The 20714-nt window shown below is 32.1% G+C and overlaps 1 protein-coding gene across 1 annotated transcript; it reads left to right on the forward strand.

The window, feature by feature from the left end:
- The first annotated feature begins 374 nt into the window (after positions 1 to 374).
- LOC128237019 (uncharacterized) lies at positions 375 to 20318 on the forward strand. Its single transcript, XM_052952190.1, has 10 exons — positions 375 to 566; positions 2447 to 3524; positions 3863 to 3925; positions 5852 to 5914; positions 6658 to 6720; positions 8621 to 8675; positions 9006 to 9115; positions 13735 to 13931; positions 15810 to 15937; positions 16639 to 20318. Exons 2-10 carry the CDS (start codon positions 2769 to 2771, stop codon positions 16677 to 16679), a joined length of 1476 nt encoding a protein of 491 aa, XP_052808150.1. The 5' UTR covers positions 375 to 566; positions 2447 to 2768; the 3' UTR covers positions 16680 to 20318.
- The last annotated feature ends 396 nt before the right edge of the window (positions 20319 to 20714 follow it).

The following is a 20714-nucleotide window of genomic DNA, read 5'->3' on the forward strand; positions in this document are numbered from 1 at the left end:
GTTTATGATGATAAGCTGTACATGTTTGAATTAAAGTAAAATGAATGTTATGTTATGTCAATTTGTGACGTTGTGTGCCTCTCTTAATGTATGGTATGCCTTAACATTACGGGGTCTTTATTATACAGGATTATACAGATTCTTCGTTATATGTTTTTTTCATTAAACAGGGTCTTCGTTGTTAACTTCCTGACTTAATATAGAATATAGAATACTACAACATAGATATTCCTGAAGCAAAATAAAGCAATTTACTATCGATATTGGTTAATATCATTTCTTACAGCATTACTTTAATGTCAAGTAGACACTGAATATCGCCTCTTACCAAAACTCTTGACTGCTCCCTTACTTACGTCAATTGTTTATATTGATATGCTTGTTTGTGTTTAACCCTCATAATTATTGTAAATATGTGTTAAAATCGAGGTCGTTTGAAAGTGTGTTTAATATTTGGATATATGCGTTCTTAAATAATCACAAATAAGTTTTTAAGCGTGACAGAAAAATAAAGGTGTCCTGATTTAAACAAGGAAGTAATTTCATTGCTTCTAAAAACAATGCAGGTAAATCCACAATTTTTCTTTCATGAAAACACTTTTTGAATGCATTAAATTCATACTTTCTAATACTTTTTATTAAGGTTTGATGAGTGAAGTTACTTGTGCAAACGTTAGGATTTTAGTAAAGATTTGTTATATTAAATAAAATTGATATCAGTTTTGGCTTTGACATAGTACATAGTGTTAAAATGATGACAACTACATGTTTTAAGCAATACAAAGCTAAACAGGAGATCTGATTTAAATATTGCATGTTGGTTTTCCCCGATCTTTGGTTGGAATAGAGAAATTATGAATTGAAATCGACAATTCGAAATATACTTTTTTATAATTATAGATCCAGATTTTAAAATAAATATCACAAAACTATGACTTGATATGACTTGTTCCTAGGTTTGAAATTAGTCATAGTATTGCTGTATTAAATAAGAACGACTCAAAAGGATTGAATGTCGATACTTGATACTTAATTTAAACCGAAGTCTAGGTCGTTACATATTACCGACTCAATTGAAATGACATGGACAATTGCCAGCCTGAGTAGCGTTTCATTTACAGATGATCTGATATATATATATATTACCTGGTTGCCAATGCATTAATCAATATCGATAATTATCAGAAAAGTTTAATTAGGTAAAGCTTAAATTAGAGTCAGGGTTTAATTCCAAAATCTGTGTACGTGCGTGCTTGCGTGCGTGTGTGTGTCCAGGAAATCTTGTCAGGGGCATAACTTAAAAAGTATTTCAATCAATTTGATTTCAATTATGCAGTGTACATGAACAATAGTTATTTACCTTTGTTCATACTCATACTTAGTTTTTGTCCAAAGCACAACTTAAAAGATGCTTTAGGTATTGACTTCAAATTCCATGCAAAGACAGATCTAATGGGTTAAAACTGCAGTGAAACGTAACCATATCTCTAGCTGCAGTATTCTCATTGGTATCCTTTGTCGGAAGCTGAAGTTGATAAAAGTCTTTATTCGGCGGCGGATATGGTATGTGACTGCTCATGTATTACTTTCTGATTTAAGCCGTTTATCCAAACGGAACGGTTTTATTTCCCCGCCAAAAATCCATTTTGACAGCCATCTTGAAATCGTATGCAAGTTTTATTTCATTCAGTCAAAGGCTCGTTCATGGTTATATAAAATATGCTAATATAAAAGATACGTTTACTGTTGTACTTTGCATTAGTATGCTGTTTTGTATTGTTCGTCTCTTGATCCGATGGCGTTGACATACAAACGTTCCTGTAAATAGGATGCTTGTTGGGTTTATGCAAAACATGTAACGGACAAGGTAAAGTTTAAAGACACTGTTGTTTTGTTGTTGCATCGCTGTACTCATTATTCGAAAATATGTATTAAAAGTGTTGCCGACACTCTAACTTTCTGCATCTTTTATACGAATCAGTCCAATATCTAAGTCATGGGTGTAGTTAAACATAAGCAATTTAAATATGAAATAAGTCCAATAATTAAAACGCAGGAGCGCATAGTAACCCCAACTGATTTATGATTGCTATAGTCATTGGTACAGCGTTAGTTTTGTTTTATTATTAATAATAATAATAATAATAATAATAATAATAATAATAATAATAATAATAATTATAATAATAATAATAATAATAATAATAATAATAATAATAATAATAATAATGATAATGGTAATAATAACAATAATAATAATAATAATAATAATAATAATAATAATAATAATAATAATCATAATAATAATAATAATAATAATCATAATAATAATCATAATAATGTTTTTAGTACAAACGTCACACGCAGTTAGCTTTGTAACAAACAAGTTGAAATGTTTTTTTATTACTCTCAATATCTGTAATCAATAATATTTTCTTATTTTCAGTGATACTTATACTTATATGACGTTGATGAAAATGTTCTCATCGCATGCAGGTGAAGTGACAACAATGAAATAATCAAAATATGGTGTAGTGATAACAATGAAATAATAAAATGGTGTTGTGATAAAAACAAAATAATTTATTGACAAAAAGATTTACTTGAATCTAATTAAAAAACGCTTTTGCTTTATTAATTATATCTTGAATTTCCATGATCATATGACATGGCATCAACACAGATAATGAGTGAAATTTGCTATAACGAAAATGCGGTTGGATATTGCAAATTTTTTGGATAATGTTATCATGCATTAGGATCTGACAATGCATGACAATGATGGAGAAAATCATGATGTTATCATGCGGGACATCACAGAAGAAAGATGTAGGCAACATCCAACTGAGAGAGCGATATTTCTTTGTAAAAGTCATGATTCCATGATTTGCGGCAGATGCCTTCATTCGAAACATCTTCCTTGTGGACAAGAAGTTGTCGACTTGCTGCATGAAAGAGTTACAATCGACTTCGAGAAAGTAAGCACAATGAAGTCAGTGTTAACGGAGGTAAGAAATGAAATTCTGACTTTGAAAGATGAAGCAGAAAATAGTAAAGAAAACTACAAGAAAAATGCTGATAAATGTATGCAGGAATGTATGGAATTAGGAACTAAAATAAAACAACGTGTAGATGAATTAACAAGTTTTATCAGTGATAAAATAACAAAGAAACAAGACGAAAACCAAAGCACATATTCTCGTATCACTAAGACGTGTAATGAAAACCTAACGTGGTGTGTGAATGAAGAAAGAAAGATTGAGGACTTTGTAGACAAAAACTTTGCTAGGTATCTCTTCCTTATGAGCAGAAGATTTGAAAATGTCATTTCGGAGGTACGATCGTGCATAAGAGAAACCAAGCACAAAAACACGTTTAAATGGTCTAGCTTCAAAGAAAACAAAGTCATTCTGAAATGTATGTTTGAGGACTTTGAAGAAGTTTGCGAACATCAGGAAGAGGTTACTGGGAGCGACGATGGTAACGATTACGATTTCGTTGCATCCACCAACAAAATAAACAAGGTATCGCAAATGATGAGCGTTGTTTAGTGCTATAATTCGTTATGTTACTTACCAGCCACATTACGCATTTAATCCTAGTTACACATTGAGCATTTACTAGGTTGTCGATCGTTACGTGACATCAATGCGGTATTTTCTAATTGCTGAATCATCAAATATTCTGCACTTATATATTCATAAATATCAACAATGAATTAGTGTGTCGAAATATGTGCAATTGAATTGAATTATTTATCAGAATATAATACTTGTACTAGATCTTCTTACATTTTTTAAACGAGATTTTCAAGTTTTTAAAAGCCCGTATCCTGATTTTATATTTAGATGTTTGATTTCAGACCCGGTTAGAGCTCACTGCACTGTTGAATCAAGTCAAACAAGACTTAGATAGATCAGAAAAGGTTTGTAAATGTTTAACGTGGCATATTCTGAACATATTTTCCTTAACACATAAGTCATAAAACACATAAAACACATAAAAGTATATTTTTAGTGATAGGGTCAATTACATCAACGCACGAATTCTATTATCACCTTTTCGAAAGTTTTTCATAATATCTATTTTGAAATCTATATAGGTATTTGTCAAGTTGACTTTATTTAATATTGTAAGTAAGAAAAATATTGATACAATGTGGGAGTCCCACGAGCTATTTCTTTGAACGTCTTGCCCCCACGATATCATTAGTTGATAACATATTCCCTTAATGCATCCAGCGAGATGGATTGTTTCAAAAATGAAATCTTAAAAACTACTCTTCATAATTACACGTGGTGATTGGAACAATAATTGATCTGGTTATTTTCATCGAACACTTAATCCATAAGTATTCTATAAATATACAGTTCATAATTTTGAAGTAACTAAATTTAAAAAGACGTTCGTTCAGTGATCACAATTTCACTGGGTATTTTAACAAGATGATTTGTACAAAGCGCACACTTGTACCAATATTAATGGAATTAACAGCTATAATTAACATTAAATTAGGTACAAATGGGCTGATTTGAGTCCCAAGAATAATAGTATCTTGGACATTTATCTTGCGTATCTTACGTATGCGTCTGTATTATCTTCGTATTTGGCCATTTATTAGTACACGGTGATATTATTTGAGACACATATGAAGTTTTGCAATTATAAGCTTGTTTAAACCTTCATTAAGATCTAAATGGTTCGGTTATGCAATGTATATTGGTTTTTGTCGAGACTTAGCTTTTTGCCGTTAACTGAGTATTTTTAAACGAGTTACCGGGCGACGTAGTCTGTGTTTAATAAAATATAACTTTATAATTTATTCCTTCAGTTGACTTGAAATATAAAAAAAATCGGGAAATAAAACGGGTTGACCATCTTGATTAACTATGTAACCTGTCGTGTAACGAGAACGTACTTGTATTAATAAAGTCGTTATCATCCAATCGGTAATAACAAGCAGATAACCTTGCAAAAAACATTCTTATAGACCTACTAACATTATACTTGGAGTTCTGTGCTTTTGGCATAAATGTATAAAAGACAAAGTTTATGTTAACATAAGACTGATATATCGTCATGCTATTTTCCATACGAATGGGTCAAATATATAATTCCGTTTATGTAATTGACTGTGTTAAATCTATGATTATATATGACTTTCATTTAACTGACTTGTTTTGCTTCGGTGAAATGCGATAATTGCTATATGCTTCCATTAGATAGAACACAAGAAAGGTACTCGGCAACAAGTTACAACATTGTTGGAGGGTTCTGAAATATTAGGAGAAATGTTAATAATATAGCAATTAAATGAAGAAAACAACTACACGATTGAATCTTACTCCAATAATGTAATCTTTTGAATAATTGTATAAATTAGTATTTGCTACGTTAGTTTTATATGCATTTCACCATTTACAATTGAACTTCTGACATAATTCTGCTCAAAAGGAATATTTTAAATGAAAAAAAACTCATATCAATCTAAAGACATCCTTTAAACTGTTACAATAGAGTCAATTAAAGTTAACACCTTTTTTAACAAGTTGTGTGAGATAACCGTAAGTAATTAGCAAATCTATCTTTACACTTTGTGACACTTAACCGGGACATTTATTATTACCATTATGCAGATTTGATTTAATATTTCGTTTATTTCCTAATAGTTGAGACGGTAGTTGAACCTTAACTAAGTCCAATTACAAAACAATCTAAGACGCTTAGGCCTCCTCATGAATTGATATCACTATTGTTTAATCGAACTACTAGGAGTTCAGACGGGAATATCATTGTTTATATTGTTTTCCAAACTGATGAGTATAGTAACACAGTCTTTACACGTTTTCAGGCAAGGAAATGGTTATATGGTGAACACAAACGTATGAAAGAGGACCTAGATGATTCTGAAAAGGTGAGATATTTAAAAAACAACATGTGTATGCTACTTAATGACTACGTTATATATACCACGACTGAAAGGTAAATGTTTGTCATAAATGTTTATGGACTTTGGAAGTATTTTACTCAATCTAACAAACAAACAGTTATGCTGCAGTTGATAATTTATATTCAATAGTAAACAATGATATTCTATACATAATATAACATGTATATACGATCTATAGATGAGTTGTCCTACTCTTTCCAACTTAGATAGAATGAAAATGAATAATTGTATAAAGTAATATACGCTACGTTAGTTTTTTTATGCATTTCACCATTTACAATTGAACTTCTGACATAATTGTGCGAAAAAGGAACATTTTAAATGAAAAGAAAACACATATCAATCTAAAGACATTCTTTAAACTGTTACATTAGAGTGAATTAAATTAACACCTTTTTTAACAAGTTGTGTGAGATAACCGTAAGTAATTAGCAAATCTATCTTTACACTTTGTGACGCTAAACCGGGACATTTATCATTATCATTATGCAGATTTGATTTAATATTTCGTTTATATTCTAATAGTTGAGACGGTAGTTGAACCTTAACTAAGTCCAATTACAAAACAGTCTAAGACGTTTAGGCCTCCTCATGAATTGATATCACTATTGTTTAATCGAACTACTAGGAGTTCAGACGGGAATACCATTGTTTATATTGTTATCCAAACTGATGAGTATAGTAACACAGTCTTTACACGTTTTCAGGCAAGGAAACGGTTACATGGTGAACTAGAACGTATGGAAACGGACCTGGAGGATTCTGAAAATGTGAGATATTTCAAAAAACATGTGTATGCTACTAAATGAGTTATATATACTACGACTGTAAGGTGAATGTTTGTCATAAATGTTTATGGACTTTGGAAGTATTTCACTCAATCTAACAAACAAACAGTTTTGCTGCAGTTGATAATTTATATTCAATAGTAAACAATGATATTCTATACATAATATAACATGTATATACGATCTATAGATGAGTTGTCCTACTCTTTCCAACTTAAATAGAGCAGATATGCATTAGAAATAGTAGACATGTAAAAGAATAATATGTAACAAGCAGAAATAAATAATACTTATCACATATCAATAGTGATTGCATGGAATAATATTTAGAACACAAGTAATTGTATTTTTACTAGAATTAAATGGACAAAAATCCATGATGGCCATAAAACGCTCACCTAAGCAAAGGGCCACAACTCTGTGATAAAGCATTAAATAAAATGTTACAATTTAAACATATCTTTAATTTGTAAAGAGTCATGCAATAAAGCTACCTGTACAGTTTCATTGAATTTGGCCTGGTAGTTTCAGAGTTTTTTTTTAAAGCAAAACAGAAAGTCGGCCATTTCATTGTTGTTGTGGCTGATCAATCTCAATGCCTTGTTGTATTTTTGTTGAGGATTATGCAATGAAGTTTCCGGTAAAGTTTCAGTGAATTTGGCTCGGTAGTTTCAGAGATGTTTTTAAAGCAAAACAGGAAGTTGGTCAGATTGTGTTTGTTGTTGTAGATCAAACGCAACCCCTTGTTGTATTTTTGTAGAAGGTTACCCAAGGAATCTTCCTGTAAAATTTAACTGAATTTGGACAGCTAGTTTTAGAGAAGACGTTTCTCTAAATAAAAACAGGAGGTTGGCCATTTTTTTGTTTTTGTTGTTGTTGTTGATCAATCGTGACCCCTTGTTGTTTTCATGTAGAAGGTCACCTAAGGAAGCTTCCTTTAAAGTTTCAGTGAATTTGGAGTGGTAGTAAGATGACTGAATATCCCTGTACCACGAAACACACTTTAAAACGTAAAAAATGTTTAATATCCAATGATTATTCGTTTTGCTAACACATTGGACCTTTCAAATTTTATATTCAATAAATGGCGGCCTAGTAATTCGTTATGTATTCATGCCACACTTTTAATAAAAGAGTTTTCGTTATTTTTGAAACATTGATGCACCCATAAAACTTCATTGATAGCCGTTCAAAATATATTTTCTAAAATACGAGCGAATAATTAATTACGAAAAAGCATATCAGGTAACTTTTTCTGAACAAACCGGAAATAGACAATTAACAGCTATGATTTTGCATGAGAGGCACCCCACGGGTAGCGGCGTAAATAACAGGGGGTAATTGGGAAAATAAATTAAAATTCTATAAATCTCGGAAAATAAGCATAAAAGAAACAGAAAATGTGTTTATTTTAGTGTAAGATCGTATTTTATTCCACCTGTGATCATAGAAAAACTTCGCCACTCGTTAAAATATGTTTTTCTGTGACACTCGTAAAAAATGCGATCTAACACTGAAATAAACATATATCCTCTATTTCTTATATGCTTTCCAGTGGATTATAATAATCAGAGGAAGAAAATTGATATTGTTTTTCTATGTTCTGTTTAGGCACGACTAAACATCAAGATGGAGTTAAATGGAATAAAAGACAAATTGAATCGAGTCGAAATGATAAGCAGTGATGGCTAAATTACATTGCAAGTACTTACAGCAACAGAGTTTGTTTACGATTACTTTGTTTACATTTACAAAACAGCGGTGACCGTTACGTTTATTGAAAACGGATATAGTCATATACGTTTAATGCTGGGTATATGTTACTCAAAATTTGTTGCATATACCAAACATAAATAATCGTTGATAAATTGTATCTTTAAAGGAACAAGCCATAGGCCAGGCAAGATTTTCACACTTCAAAGAATACTTATATAAGTGTAAGTTACCCTTTAATTACTACGAAATAAACAGTTTAATACACATCAGTAATTTGACAATAAATTGTAACATTTCAGTCTTAATGATTGCAAAATGAAATTAATAACTCTGCTTTATCATGCTTATCGAAGTAGAAAATGTTTTTAGATATTAAGGTAATTGATAACTGGTACGTGCTGTGAATAATGACATCAATGTTTAAAGCAATAAGAGAAGCATTCATGTAAGTTTTTAAGAGGATTGTGTCGCTATTAACAGATAATTTTCGAAATGATAATGCATGTTCAAATATGTTATTTTTTTTTCTTTTATAAAATTTTGTTTTTAAGGGACTCAACCCACTGGGACAGTTCACGTCTGGCGCGGCAAGGACACAGGGTTTCTTAGCAATACATATATCTTCAATATCTCATTTACATTCACGGATGGTATTCAAAGGGTAATTATTTTGTATAAAAGTCTTTACTTTATCAATCACATGTTACAAGCGAACCCATCATGTTCCATCAGGTTAACTGTTTTAGAATATATAATCATTTACGTGTGCAATTTAACCAACGTCGTCTGCCTTGTTTGGAACTACTGCCATTTACAGAATGGTTCGCTTTGAAATAATCGTTCAATGTGGGGTTTTTTAAATGTTTTCTTAAACAAATTAAAAAAATATTTCTTATACAAAATTATTTCTGAAAGAACTAGCACTAAAGCAGTGCAATTAATCCAGGAGTTTCACTAAACTCCAACGCAATAGAAAGACCGGCAGCTAGAACATATCAAAAACATTACTGGCACTAAGACCGCGGAAATTGTATAAAAGGCAGACAGTCATAAAATGTACTAAAATGGCCACTTCTCTTGACTTCTACAGAGTTGTCTGCTAGTACAGACTGGCAGTACATTTATTTTCAAACATATATAAATGATAACAAACATAAACAGCTAAAATTGGCACCTGTTCTTTGGTTTATTAAGTGTATCATAAAAATATCATGCGAATTTAAAGAGTCTGAAACAATTATAAATATTACTTTGAAATATTAGTAAATATTATAACTGTCAAACCAATTCAAATTTTCCAGCAATGTTGATTGATTGATCTTGAAAGTTTATGACCCCTCTAACAGCCAACTGAATTCCACTACCGATGCATGTTTACTACAGGTTTTCTATCATAGTACGAAATTTTAACTCACACATAGAGGGAGATATCCTTCAACAGGGCTTAAATATACTATTAAATGACTGATCATAACACAATTATATGTGAAATAAATTTCTATATGTATATGTATAAGTGCCAATGTTTTGACACAGCAGTCATAAAACTGCTATTCCCATAAATGCCCAATGTATTGTACTCCTAGTGGGAAAACACTATTCCCTTACTTAGTTCAAAACACGGTTTTGCATTTTATCTTTTATATGCCTTACATTTTTCTTTTACTTTTAATATATTTTTTAGTATAACATGGCCGTGAAAGGTTGTTTTGAGCGTAGTCCACTGTATCTGAACTTTATTTATTTCCGACCAAAACTGCAGGTTGGTTTCAATAATACAAGTATTAACAGAAACAGAACTCATTTTGATTTTGATTCTATTCAATCACGAAAGCAACAGCGGCATTGTCCATATCTTATTTAATATTTAGAATTGGTGAATCAGTAGACAATGTTTTCCCCTCAATATATCTCAACGATTGCTTTTTAATTTCTTTGTTATCCCAAGTATAGTAAAGAAATGGAGAAGTGGGAATGAAGACCCTTACAATCTACAACTTGTGAAAGAATGACAATATAGCTGTTTAAATTGTAAACATTTTCAATATCACATTTTATTACTTCGAACTTAATTTCGGTAGTAGTTGCTGATGAGATTTAAAACAAATCTACCGAATAATAATATAACTACAACATATCTTTCCTTATGGAAAACCTTTGCAGCATCTTTATTTCAATATCAAAACGCAATCAAACAATTTAAACATATAGAAATATACTGTTTGCTCTTTTGCATCCTCGTTGAATTTAAACAGTTTACATATGTTTATTTACAACTCCACTAAACGACCTGTTCCTCGGGTTGACCTCTTCCAGATCCGTCCAATAAAAGTAGTTCCATGCACACACACGCACAAACACACCCGCACACACACGCGCGCGCGCGCGCACACACATACACACACACACACACACACACACACATGATTAAAAATATGGCCTCCAGGGGCAGGGCCAGCTACCAATATTTGTCTTGATGAAAACTTTGAAAATATTCTTTTAAGAAATCATTTATTCTTTATGTGACCATTTATTAACTTATTTAATCATACTGTGATTCATAAATAACATGGCCACAAGGGGCTGGGCTAGTTTTCTCTAAATGCCGATTTGAAACAATTTGAAAATATTTCTCTTAAGAAACCATTGTCCCGATTTTAAAACATCTTCACCGAAGAGTTCCTTAAGTGACCGTTTATTCAAAATAATTCATTTTGTTTAATATTTGTTTATTCATTTTTGCTGTTATTTATTTTATCTATTCTTTTATCACTTTTTCATTATTTTACAATCATTACAGATATCAACTAAAACTTAAATATTTAAATGTAACACTTCAAACATATAAATATGTTTCATGTTTTTGGTACGCCTATTTAAAAACGGGACGTTTTATAGATTCAACCGCCGTACTGGTGGGCGTGCGTTTGGGATGTTGGCGGCCAGTATGTTGTCCGATCAATACCTTAATAACCTTTTGTCCAAAAATTATTGCATTTGGTGAAAATTGGTGAGAAATACTTATTTGGAGACTGTCGATAACCAGCCATATCGCATACACGTAATTATCCTTTTATTATGCAATTGACCTCAAATAAATCTAGTCCCATAATTAACTTAAAAAGCCTTTGTCAAATCAACACATAATTTAATCAAAATGAATAAGGGCATAATATGTTGAAAACGTTCGATATCTAGCCATATCCCTTCCGTCACTCCAGAGTTATCACCCTTTAATTAAAGAAATGACCTATAATTGGTCCTGTCCGATCCTTTGCTTGGAAACATTTTGTCCAGTCATTACAAAATTACAATGTATGTCAAAAGATACATGGGTATAAAGTCATCGAGAAATTAAATAAATAGCTGCAAAAGCCAAATTGCTCTAGTCATCCATGATCTATTGCCCTTATATTATAGATATCAACAAACAACGGATATGTCTGAACTATTACATTTTTCCAAGCATCATCAAAATGGTCAATATATGCATGTCCATAATACTACAAGTTCAATAACTAGCCAAATCGTTGTAGTGTGCCTGAAGGTATTTCTCTTTTATCATATACATTACCTTAAACTATTTGTTTGCGACGGACAAGTTCGATAACTAGCCAAATCGCTGCAGTGACCCGAAAGTTATTGCCCTTTAATTATCTTAAGCAACAGTTATGTTTTCTCGTTTGACCGATTTAGCCCACAATGATCTAGTTTCCTTACAGTAACTGATAGACTTTTTGTACTAAGATGAAGAAACATTGCTTTCATCTCGCAAGGATATTGCTAGTGCTTATATGAAACCCGATATTGGCTATTAAACTAATTGTTTAAGGTTAATGAACCCAAATAAAAACAATTTCATTTCTGCGTAATAATCTATTATTGCATAAAATGTGTGATTTCGGTCCGTCATGTGGTGCGTTAAAATGCAAAAACCTGGGCGTTATCGGTAGTAAATGTGCATTATTCAGTAAATTCACGTGACGTTAATGACCGGCTTTTTATTTTACATAAGCGCTATCAGGGCTCGCATCATAACAATGGCCGATGAGCGACCTGGTTTCTGACCGAAAGTGGGTCAACGATGTCAGCTTTTGCACAAAAACAAATAAGCATATATTGCTGTAAACAAATATCAACAAATGAAATAAACCGCATGTAACTTATATATTTTCTTCTGAGTTGTCTTTTCCAGGCAAGCAGATGTGTGTTTACTAGATAGTACTTTCTGCAATTGTTTTGACTATCCAAATTTGAGTAATTTATGTTGATTTTATTCAGAACAAACGACTTACAGGGACATGATTCCATTACGTCGTATGCAATGAACAAAAAAATATATCTTTTTTTTCTCTGATGCTGAAGATGCTGACATTTTATCAAGAACATGCTAACAATTTTTTCAGGCTTAAATTAGTTGTCAAAACAAATGAATGTTAAAGTAGGAATATATCGGTAATTAATCGATTACCCAACGGGTATTGTGTTTAAATAATCCAAGTTATCCAGTCAATTTCCAAACAAACAACACTTTCCAAACGGATGAACACTGCAAAAAACGGCGTCAAAACAAATGCAAGTACCGAGTTATGTTGCGGCCCGTATCGAGCTTAATGTGAAACCTTATCAATGACATCACTCGTGACGTCACACAAATACCTGTTATGGAGGTTATTTTGAACTAAATGTTTTAGCATTTTCGTGACATTTAACAGCATTTTTTAAACTCACACGTTTCTCAAGTTGTGTATTTTATGCAATAATAGCAATAATACTCCTTTTTCCGGCCGTTACCATCTGCAAAGGCCCTTAAAATAGTTTACAACCCTCATGCTACGCACTCGGGCTGTAAATCATTTTGCGGGCCTTTGCAGATGGTAACGACCTCAAAAAGGTGTATTAACCCTATATAATGGCATATCCCCTCAATTATTTGCCAAGGCTTTAGATTCATATTAAAGTTGCAATCTTATGAACGTATATAAATCAAGTAGTCTTTTAACTCCTCACCAATTTTAATTGCATAACATTATACATACCATTTCGTAACCCCTGTGCATTCTTTTTTTAAACACGTCATGCCAAATGTACATCTGCTGATACCTGATTTCGATTTGTGGTACTTATGCCAGCGGCCTATATACAAAAAAAAACAGAATATGCCATTCAAACTGGCAATAAGTGTCATGGTCATATCCAATATAGTTTATGGTATAAATATACTAGTTGTTACACTCATTTCATCTTGTATAGTACAACGTGTGTCCTCCATATTTGCAGAGACAGCATCCTTTCCCAGGAAAACCGTATAAAGGCGGCACGTTCTTCGGAAATTTGAGTTGCGGAGCTAAGGGTCAGCTGCTATGTAAGATGTTAAAGTTGGCGTTCAGGAGAGGGGTGATGTTTATCTTGGGGGAGGAAGGGAAAGTTGAGCTGAACAGCGTCTCATTGTATCAAGGTCCTGTTTATGATTACCTGTAAGCATAATTTTAACAACTATAATAAAAGTTAGTTGACGAAGTTCAGACGAAGAACGTTGTCAAATATTGGAAATGAAGAGAAAGTTGTCATGAGGTGCGTCTCGATGATTAAAAGTCAATTGTATGAACTTTGGGGGCTAGAATTTCTGGGTAATCTACAGTACTGTAGTTATTGCGAAAAGAAAATGGCATATAACTGTTTCATTGCCCAGTGATGGAGTTTAATAATTTTGATAAGATTAGTTAATTTTACAGGAAGTATAGCTTTATATTGCAGAATATGAATGTTTCGTTCATGCTTTCCCGTACATTATGGAGATTTATATATATGTATGAAGAAATCAGCAGTAAAAATGTTAATTTGATATTTTCACAGCAAACCAAGGAGTGGAAGTATAAACTTGAAGAACTAAAATCAATTGTAGTTATTCTCATATGATCTTAGCTAAATACGACATATTTGAATACGTAAATTGTGAAAAACATTATACTAATATATAATTGCCTCAGTTTTAATGCAAATTATTTTGAATAAATACAACTTGATATTGATGCGGGAAATGGCAATCCCTTTTAAGAAACATTCTTGCTTCGAAACATTTCCTTCCTCTCGAAACATTCGGTAAAACAATAAATCGAACATCGCTTAGTTTAAGTTTTAAACTGTAGTATATTTTGCAACGATCTTAAAACAAATACACATTAAAATAATCACTCTTGTTGGTATGATGTTACGCGAGAGTGTGCTCTTGGTTTGTCGGGGAATCCAGGGTAACCCGGATTCAGGTGACTTAAAGTGATTCTCACATGGGACACAACCGATGTAATCAAACAAATAAGTGACGTTAATTTCTAAATAAATGTATTTTGCTAAAAAGCTAGACAAATAATTCTTAGCCTATAAACGACAATGCTGTTTTCTACTTATACACTATGTGATGTGAATATTTTAGATTTGCTTGTATTGAAATGATTCAATCCTTGGCCAAATGTCGCATCGTTCTTCAAAATTTCGTCACGTTGAGATTTGGTTAAGGATTGCATCATTTAAATATAACAAAATCTTGAATATTATACAAGCCGAAAATAGCACATTTTTTTACAAACGAAAATGCAACGGTTGCGAATAAATGTATCTAAAACTAAGACGTTGTTTGTGAAAATTATTGAATACAATTCCGATCAAAATATTTTCACTGTTATAATAAGTGTAAAATTTATCATTGTTTAAACCGCAGCACTCAATGAAAACTAATCGTCTATATATTTTCCACATCGTTACTCGCTCGTGTAACATTTTTTTCCTTCAATAATCTCCGTATCATATTTTCCAGTACTTGAATAAGTCTTCCACGTTGAACACTTGTAAGAACTTATTAACTGTAATAATTAGTTATACTGTTTAATTAATATATTAATAACAGTGTATAGGAAATGCATACTACGTGACACTTAGCAAGTTCAGTTTCTGTAAAATGTAGACATTTTTTAAGGAGTATGGGACGAATCAATAACGAATAACTGATTGTTTCAGTGTAAAATCGTAATATATTTAACAGAATTAGCACCAAGTGATACATTTCAAGTGGTTTAGCCACGACTGAGATATTAATTTTGGTGATCGAGGTGAAATATATTGCTTTCTTACACTGAAACAAGTCATTTATATTTGCCAATATTGTGAATAATATTTATTTGTTATTTTCACTGTTTCATATTATGAAAATATTCTTCCTTGCTTATTATTATTTTTAATTATTAAACAAATGTGGCCCGTGAGTCTTCGATTAGGCGGCCAGAATTAGGTGACTTCAGAATGATTCTGTTTCCTGAACATACTAGGTCTCTATAGTTGTAGTTAACTTATTTTTTAAGATGGAGGAATATAAGTGCGGATTACGTAAGATACGAGCAGACATTAAAAGTGGAGCTTGCAGCCAAGGGTATCACGGAGACGAGCATAGATCAGACAGGTGACCTGTCAGAAACTTTCGCTGTCGATGGTCGGTAAATTTTATTACTCGTATGTTATCGATAGTCTTACTCAAGAGAACAATGTCCTATATTTGAATGTATGCATTTTGGTGTGGTATATGGCATTGAATGCTTGTCTGAAGAAGTTCCTCTTATCATTTTATTCGCCCGTGTGTCTGTATCCAGTCAAGTTTTGAACTGCTTGTCTTCTAGAAAACATTTTATAACGGAATGAATTTGTTTCAATACAAACGATGAATCATTTTGTCAAGTTTACATAGATTTATTTCAACGTTTTTAAATCATTAGTAATAAAAATGACTTTACTCAAAGTTAGCTGAGTTTCTCATCAAAAACATACACACTCTATTTTATTGATCATCTTAAATATTTAACATAATATATACTGTTTATCCGTGTGCCAATAGTTCCTGTTTGTTTGAATGTTCATGTGCATGTATGTTATGTGCATGTAAACACAACCAGAGGAAGTATGATAACACAAAGCGTTAATATATATTTCTTTCTTAATTATGCATAAGATCTGGATGCGGGTAATTTGTCCTAGTTGGTTTTGTTAAATAATATCTTGTCGTCAAAAAGTGTTATATTTTCATGTTACAGAATTTCATGATTAAACATGAAATTCAGTATGATGATGAGAAATTGTTTATGTTCATGTATTTCACTTTTATGATTGTAGTTCATTTATAATGTCTAATTTATTCAGGTTTATCTTTCCTCGAAGATGCGCTGAGTTCTGAAATATAATGATAGCGAAGTTGACCTACATGGACTAACAGAGCCGAATGTACAACCTGACGGATTCTTGAAACAAGCATTGTCGGTCGATTGTCCGTATACTGTCGTACTGTGTGTTGATATCGTATCTACCAAGGAACTCGTGTTTAAAATGAATTAAGCGTTTTACGTAGTTGTTTTACTTATACTAAGGACAAATTATATATTGTTGTTTACCTTGGTTAGAAATGTCTACATGTTATCATTATTTTTTTCGAGAAATAAGCTCTCTTCATGTATTATATAAAACAATCATTTGTCTCTGAGATATATAGTTATGACTTGTAATAGGGGATGTGGCATTTTTTTAGTTCATGCATTGATGTGCGTATAACAGAGGCCAAAGTAGATCATTTATTAATATATGAACGAGAAATTTATTGTCGATTGTCCGTTTTTTTTGCTTAAATACTAAACTGAACTTTAACTGTGCACGCAATGCTTATACTTTAACCTCATTAAGGTTGGTTGCGAGCATTCAAACAATAATTTATACATTTTTTGAATACTATGTTCATGTAAATATTGCTTTTAAAAGTTTAGTGTACCAATATATATATATATATAATATATAATATTCACAATTACTTCTAGTCGGCGGCGATTTGAATTGTCACTGAGGAATTAAATATTGATTTGTTCTAAGAAAATAAGACTTACTATAAGTCAATAACATAAACCTTTAGGAAATAAAGTATTGCGTGGTTTATTCATTTTTATATATGTAAATTATATTGTTAAAAATGTTCATTTCAACATGTATTGCCAATTTTCATAGTATATACAACTGTAATATGAACTAAGGCGCTGCCTCTACGGGCTTGAAATGTCATTGTCGGACATGTTACAGGTAAAGATTAGTTCATGACAAAGTAAAACATACTAGGAGTGAAAGGGAAACGTTTTTCATATATGTTACTAAAATTTGGAAGTCTTTCATATCATTTTAAATAACAAGCAGTTCTGCGGTTGGCAATTTATTTAACTTATTCAAAACCATCTACAATAATATTGCATACATTGTATGAAATGCAGTAATGTTTGTACATGTGCTTGTCTATTCATCTTACTATTTATTTGATCAGGCTTCATATTGCAATACATATTCAAATACATTTGGCAAACTGTAATAAATTAAAAAGGAAATTCAAATGTAAAAAAGCTCAATTAAATTCGTTGCTCTATCGATGCTTAAAATGTATTTAAAAAAACGATTTTATACCCCCGACAAACGAAGTTTGAAGAGGCTATATTTGAGTCACCCTGCATTCGGTTGGTCAGTCGGTCGGTTTGTCGGTCGGTCCGTTGCAATATTCCTTGTCTGGAGCATAACTTTAAAACTGCTGGATGGAATTGGATTAGACTTCACATAATGTTAGAGCATACTGAGAGGAAGTGCAGTGCAAAATAACCATAACCCTATTCTTGCTTAATACTGAGTTATTGCCCTTTGTTACTTTTATCCCCTCTTGTCCTATCTTCCAGCGAGAACTCGCATCAATCTCAACATACAAGATGTTAGTATCACAGGGGACTTCAACTTTGATGTGAAGAAACATCTCTCTAGCTTGAAAGTAGGAAGTATAACACAGCGATACGGGATGACTCAAATGCTATCGGATTTCACTAACTTCACCGAACATTCCAGTTCACTAATTGATATTTCCCTTGGCTCTAATCCATTACTCGTTACTATGTCTGGCGTTGGTGAACCCTTTTTAGATCAAAATATGCGCTATCATTGTCCTATATACTGTTGTTTCAAATGCTCTAAACCTAGCCATTCGACTTTTAAAAGGAGAATATGGCAATATGGTCAAGGCAACCTCGATCTGTTAAGAGGAAATGTTTCTGAATTCAACTGGGACTCTTGTTTTGATTCCGTATTGATACCTATGTTGACAATTTTATTGATTTTGGTTGATGAATTGGCACGAAGTCGAAATGGATTGTGCATTTATGACATCAATATGAGCGCATCTACAGTAGCCGATGACATGGTACTTGTCTCATACTCAAAAAAATGGAATTGCCAATATGTTGAACACATGCTACAACTATTCTAGAAAGGTGAGATTCCTGTATAACTCAAAAATATGTGCAGTTGTCAAATTCAATACAATATGCTTACCAACAAGTACTATATAGCCTTCATTCTTCTTAGGACAAGATCAGATACCAAGGTGTGTAAATTATACGCACTTAGGCATAGAGTGTAATGAAACACTCTCGGTACAAGAATTTTTAAGAGTGCATGCATCAAGTTTCGTGGGGCGTATATGAATATAAGCAGTAGTGGCATCGACCCGGACACCATCAGCGCAAAGACATTCAGAATAATATACACCTCAGTTGTTTTACCAAAAGCTCTTTATGGCTGTGAGCTCTGTAATAGCTATTCTAAACAGAATATCAAGAGACGCGAAACTGCACATCATTTCTGCATGAAACACATGAAAGGGTTTCAAAGGAACATCTCTACCAAATATCTGTTGATGACGCTTAATATGACATCCATAGAATCTATTATAGACTTTTAAAAGCTTCAACTTTTGTGTCAGCCATGTAGACTACCTTCTCAATAGTCAATACTTATCAAGAAACATTTTCAATAACCGGCTAATTCGATTGATGCACTATGATAAACAAACCGTGGGTTTCATTCCGCACATATTTCGATTGCTACAAAAATATGGCCTAGTTGAATATTTAACGGAGTATATTGATGCTGGAAAGTTTCCATCAAAATACGCATGGAAAAGACTATTGAATCGTAACGTTAAACGCATGAGCTACGATGGTTGAACTATCGAAAACCAAGCCGTTACAAATGCCTTATCTTTTAATAGCTGTTCGCCACTATGGGAGATTGCAAAAACAAGACCAAGGCTTCGTTCTGTTTGTAAATCAATCTTGAATGAAATAGGACTGTTTAGTGTACGCCAATATGTTCAGATATGTAAATTATGTAAGTCTATTGTTGACTGATAATTTGTGTTAATCTTCTTCTGTTTTTTGTCACGAAAAAAAAACATCTCGAGACTTATATGGCGATTGTTTGACAATGACTTGTTCTGACAAATGGGCTAACTTGTTTGCTATCAGTACAGAAAATGATAACGGCTGCTTAATTATTTATCCAATTACGATCGCTGTAATATAAATAATGCGCAAAACTTCCTGGACTTGTTTGTTGTTGCTGTTGTTATCTCTAGTCCGGTTTAACATCTGTTTTTCTGTTTGAAACTCTCACAGAGTTTAGAGTGTTATTTATGTCGTTAGTGTGTTAATTGTATGATAATATACTGATAGTTTCCTATCCTCGGTTTGTTAAACTTGCTGAATGATATGATATGTATTCATCACTGTGTATTTAGTGCCTTTAATGTTGTAAATAATTGTATATCAGTTCAGCTCTTCAATTTTGGAGGAATAAAATAATCTATCTATCTATCTATCTCATCTGTTTTTATGCACTTTATCTAAGTAGGGGAGAAGAATTATATTTGTTATATCTTGTCTTTTAATCCTCGAACACATTGTGACGTATTTTATTTCTATTCATATAACGTATGTATGTTTATATGCTATTTGTTAAATAAATAAAGTTTAAACTAATGTTCATTTGTTTCATATTTCATTCACCATATAATCTCATCTTTATGTCAGTACAGCATTGTGACTAACATATTTAGAAGGTACAGAATAAGAACTGGTTTGTTTTTTGTGTGTTGCGGGTCATAATGCAGATCTTTCGAAATATTCAAAATGGCCGCGGCCGTCAGCATCACAACACCAATTAATTTAACTACTCGATGATCAAGTATAACATTTTTAGCAGCTTATTGTCACAAACAAACGTAGAAAACCGATACTAAACTTTTTTAGATAATGATATCAAACATCAAATGAGAAAAGTCTTTGAATAAAAAGTTGAAATGTTAATATTAACATTGCGTCAGACCAATGCAAAATCGTATCAATGCTACGAATGCTCCTGAAACA

The sequence above is a fragment of the Mya arenaria genome, chromosome 6, assembly GCF_026914265.1.
Source record: "Mya arenaria isolate MELC-2E11 chromosome 6, ASM2691426v1".
Classification (NCBI taxonomy): domain Eukaryota; kingdom Metazoa; phylum Mollusca; class Bivalvia; order Myida; family Myidae; genus Mya; species Mya arenaria.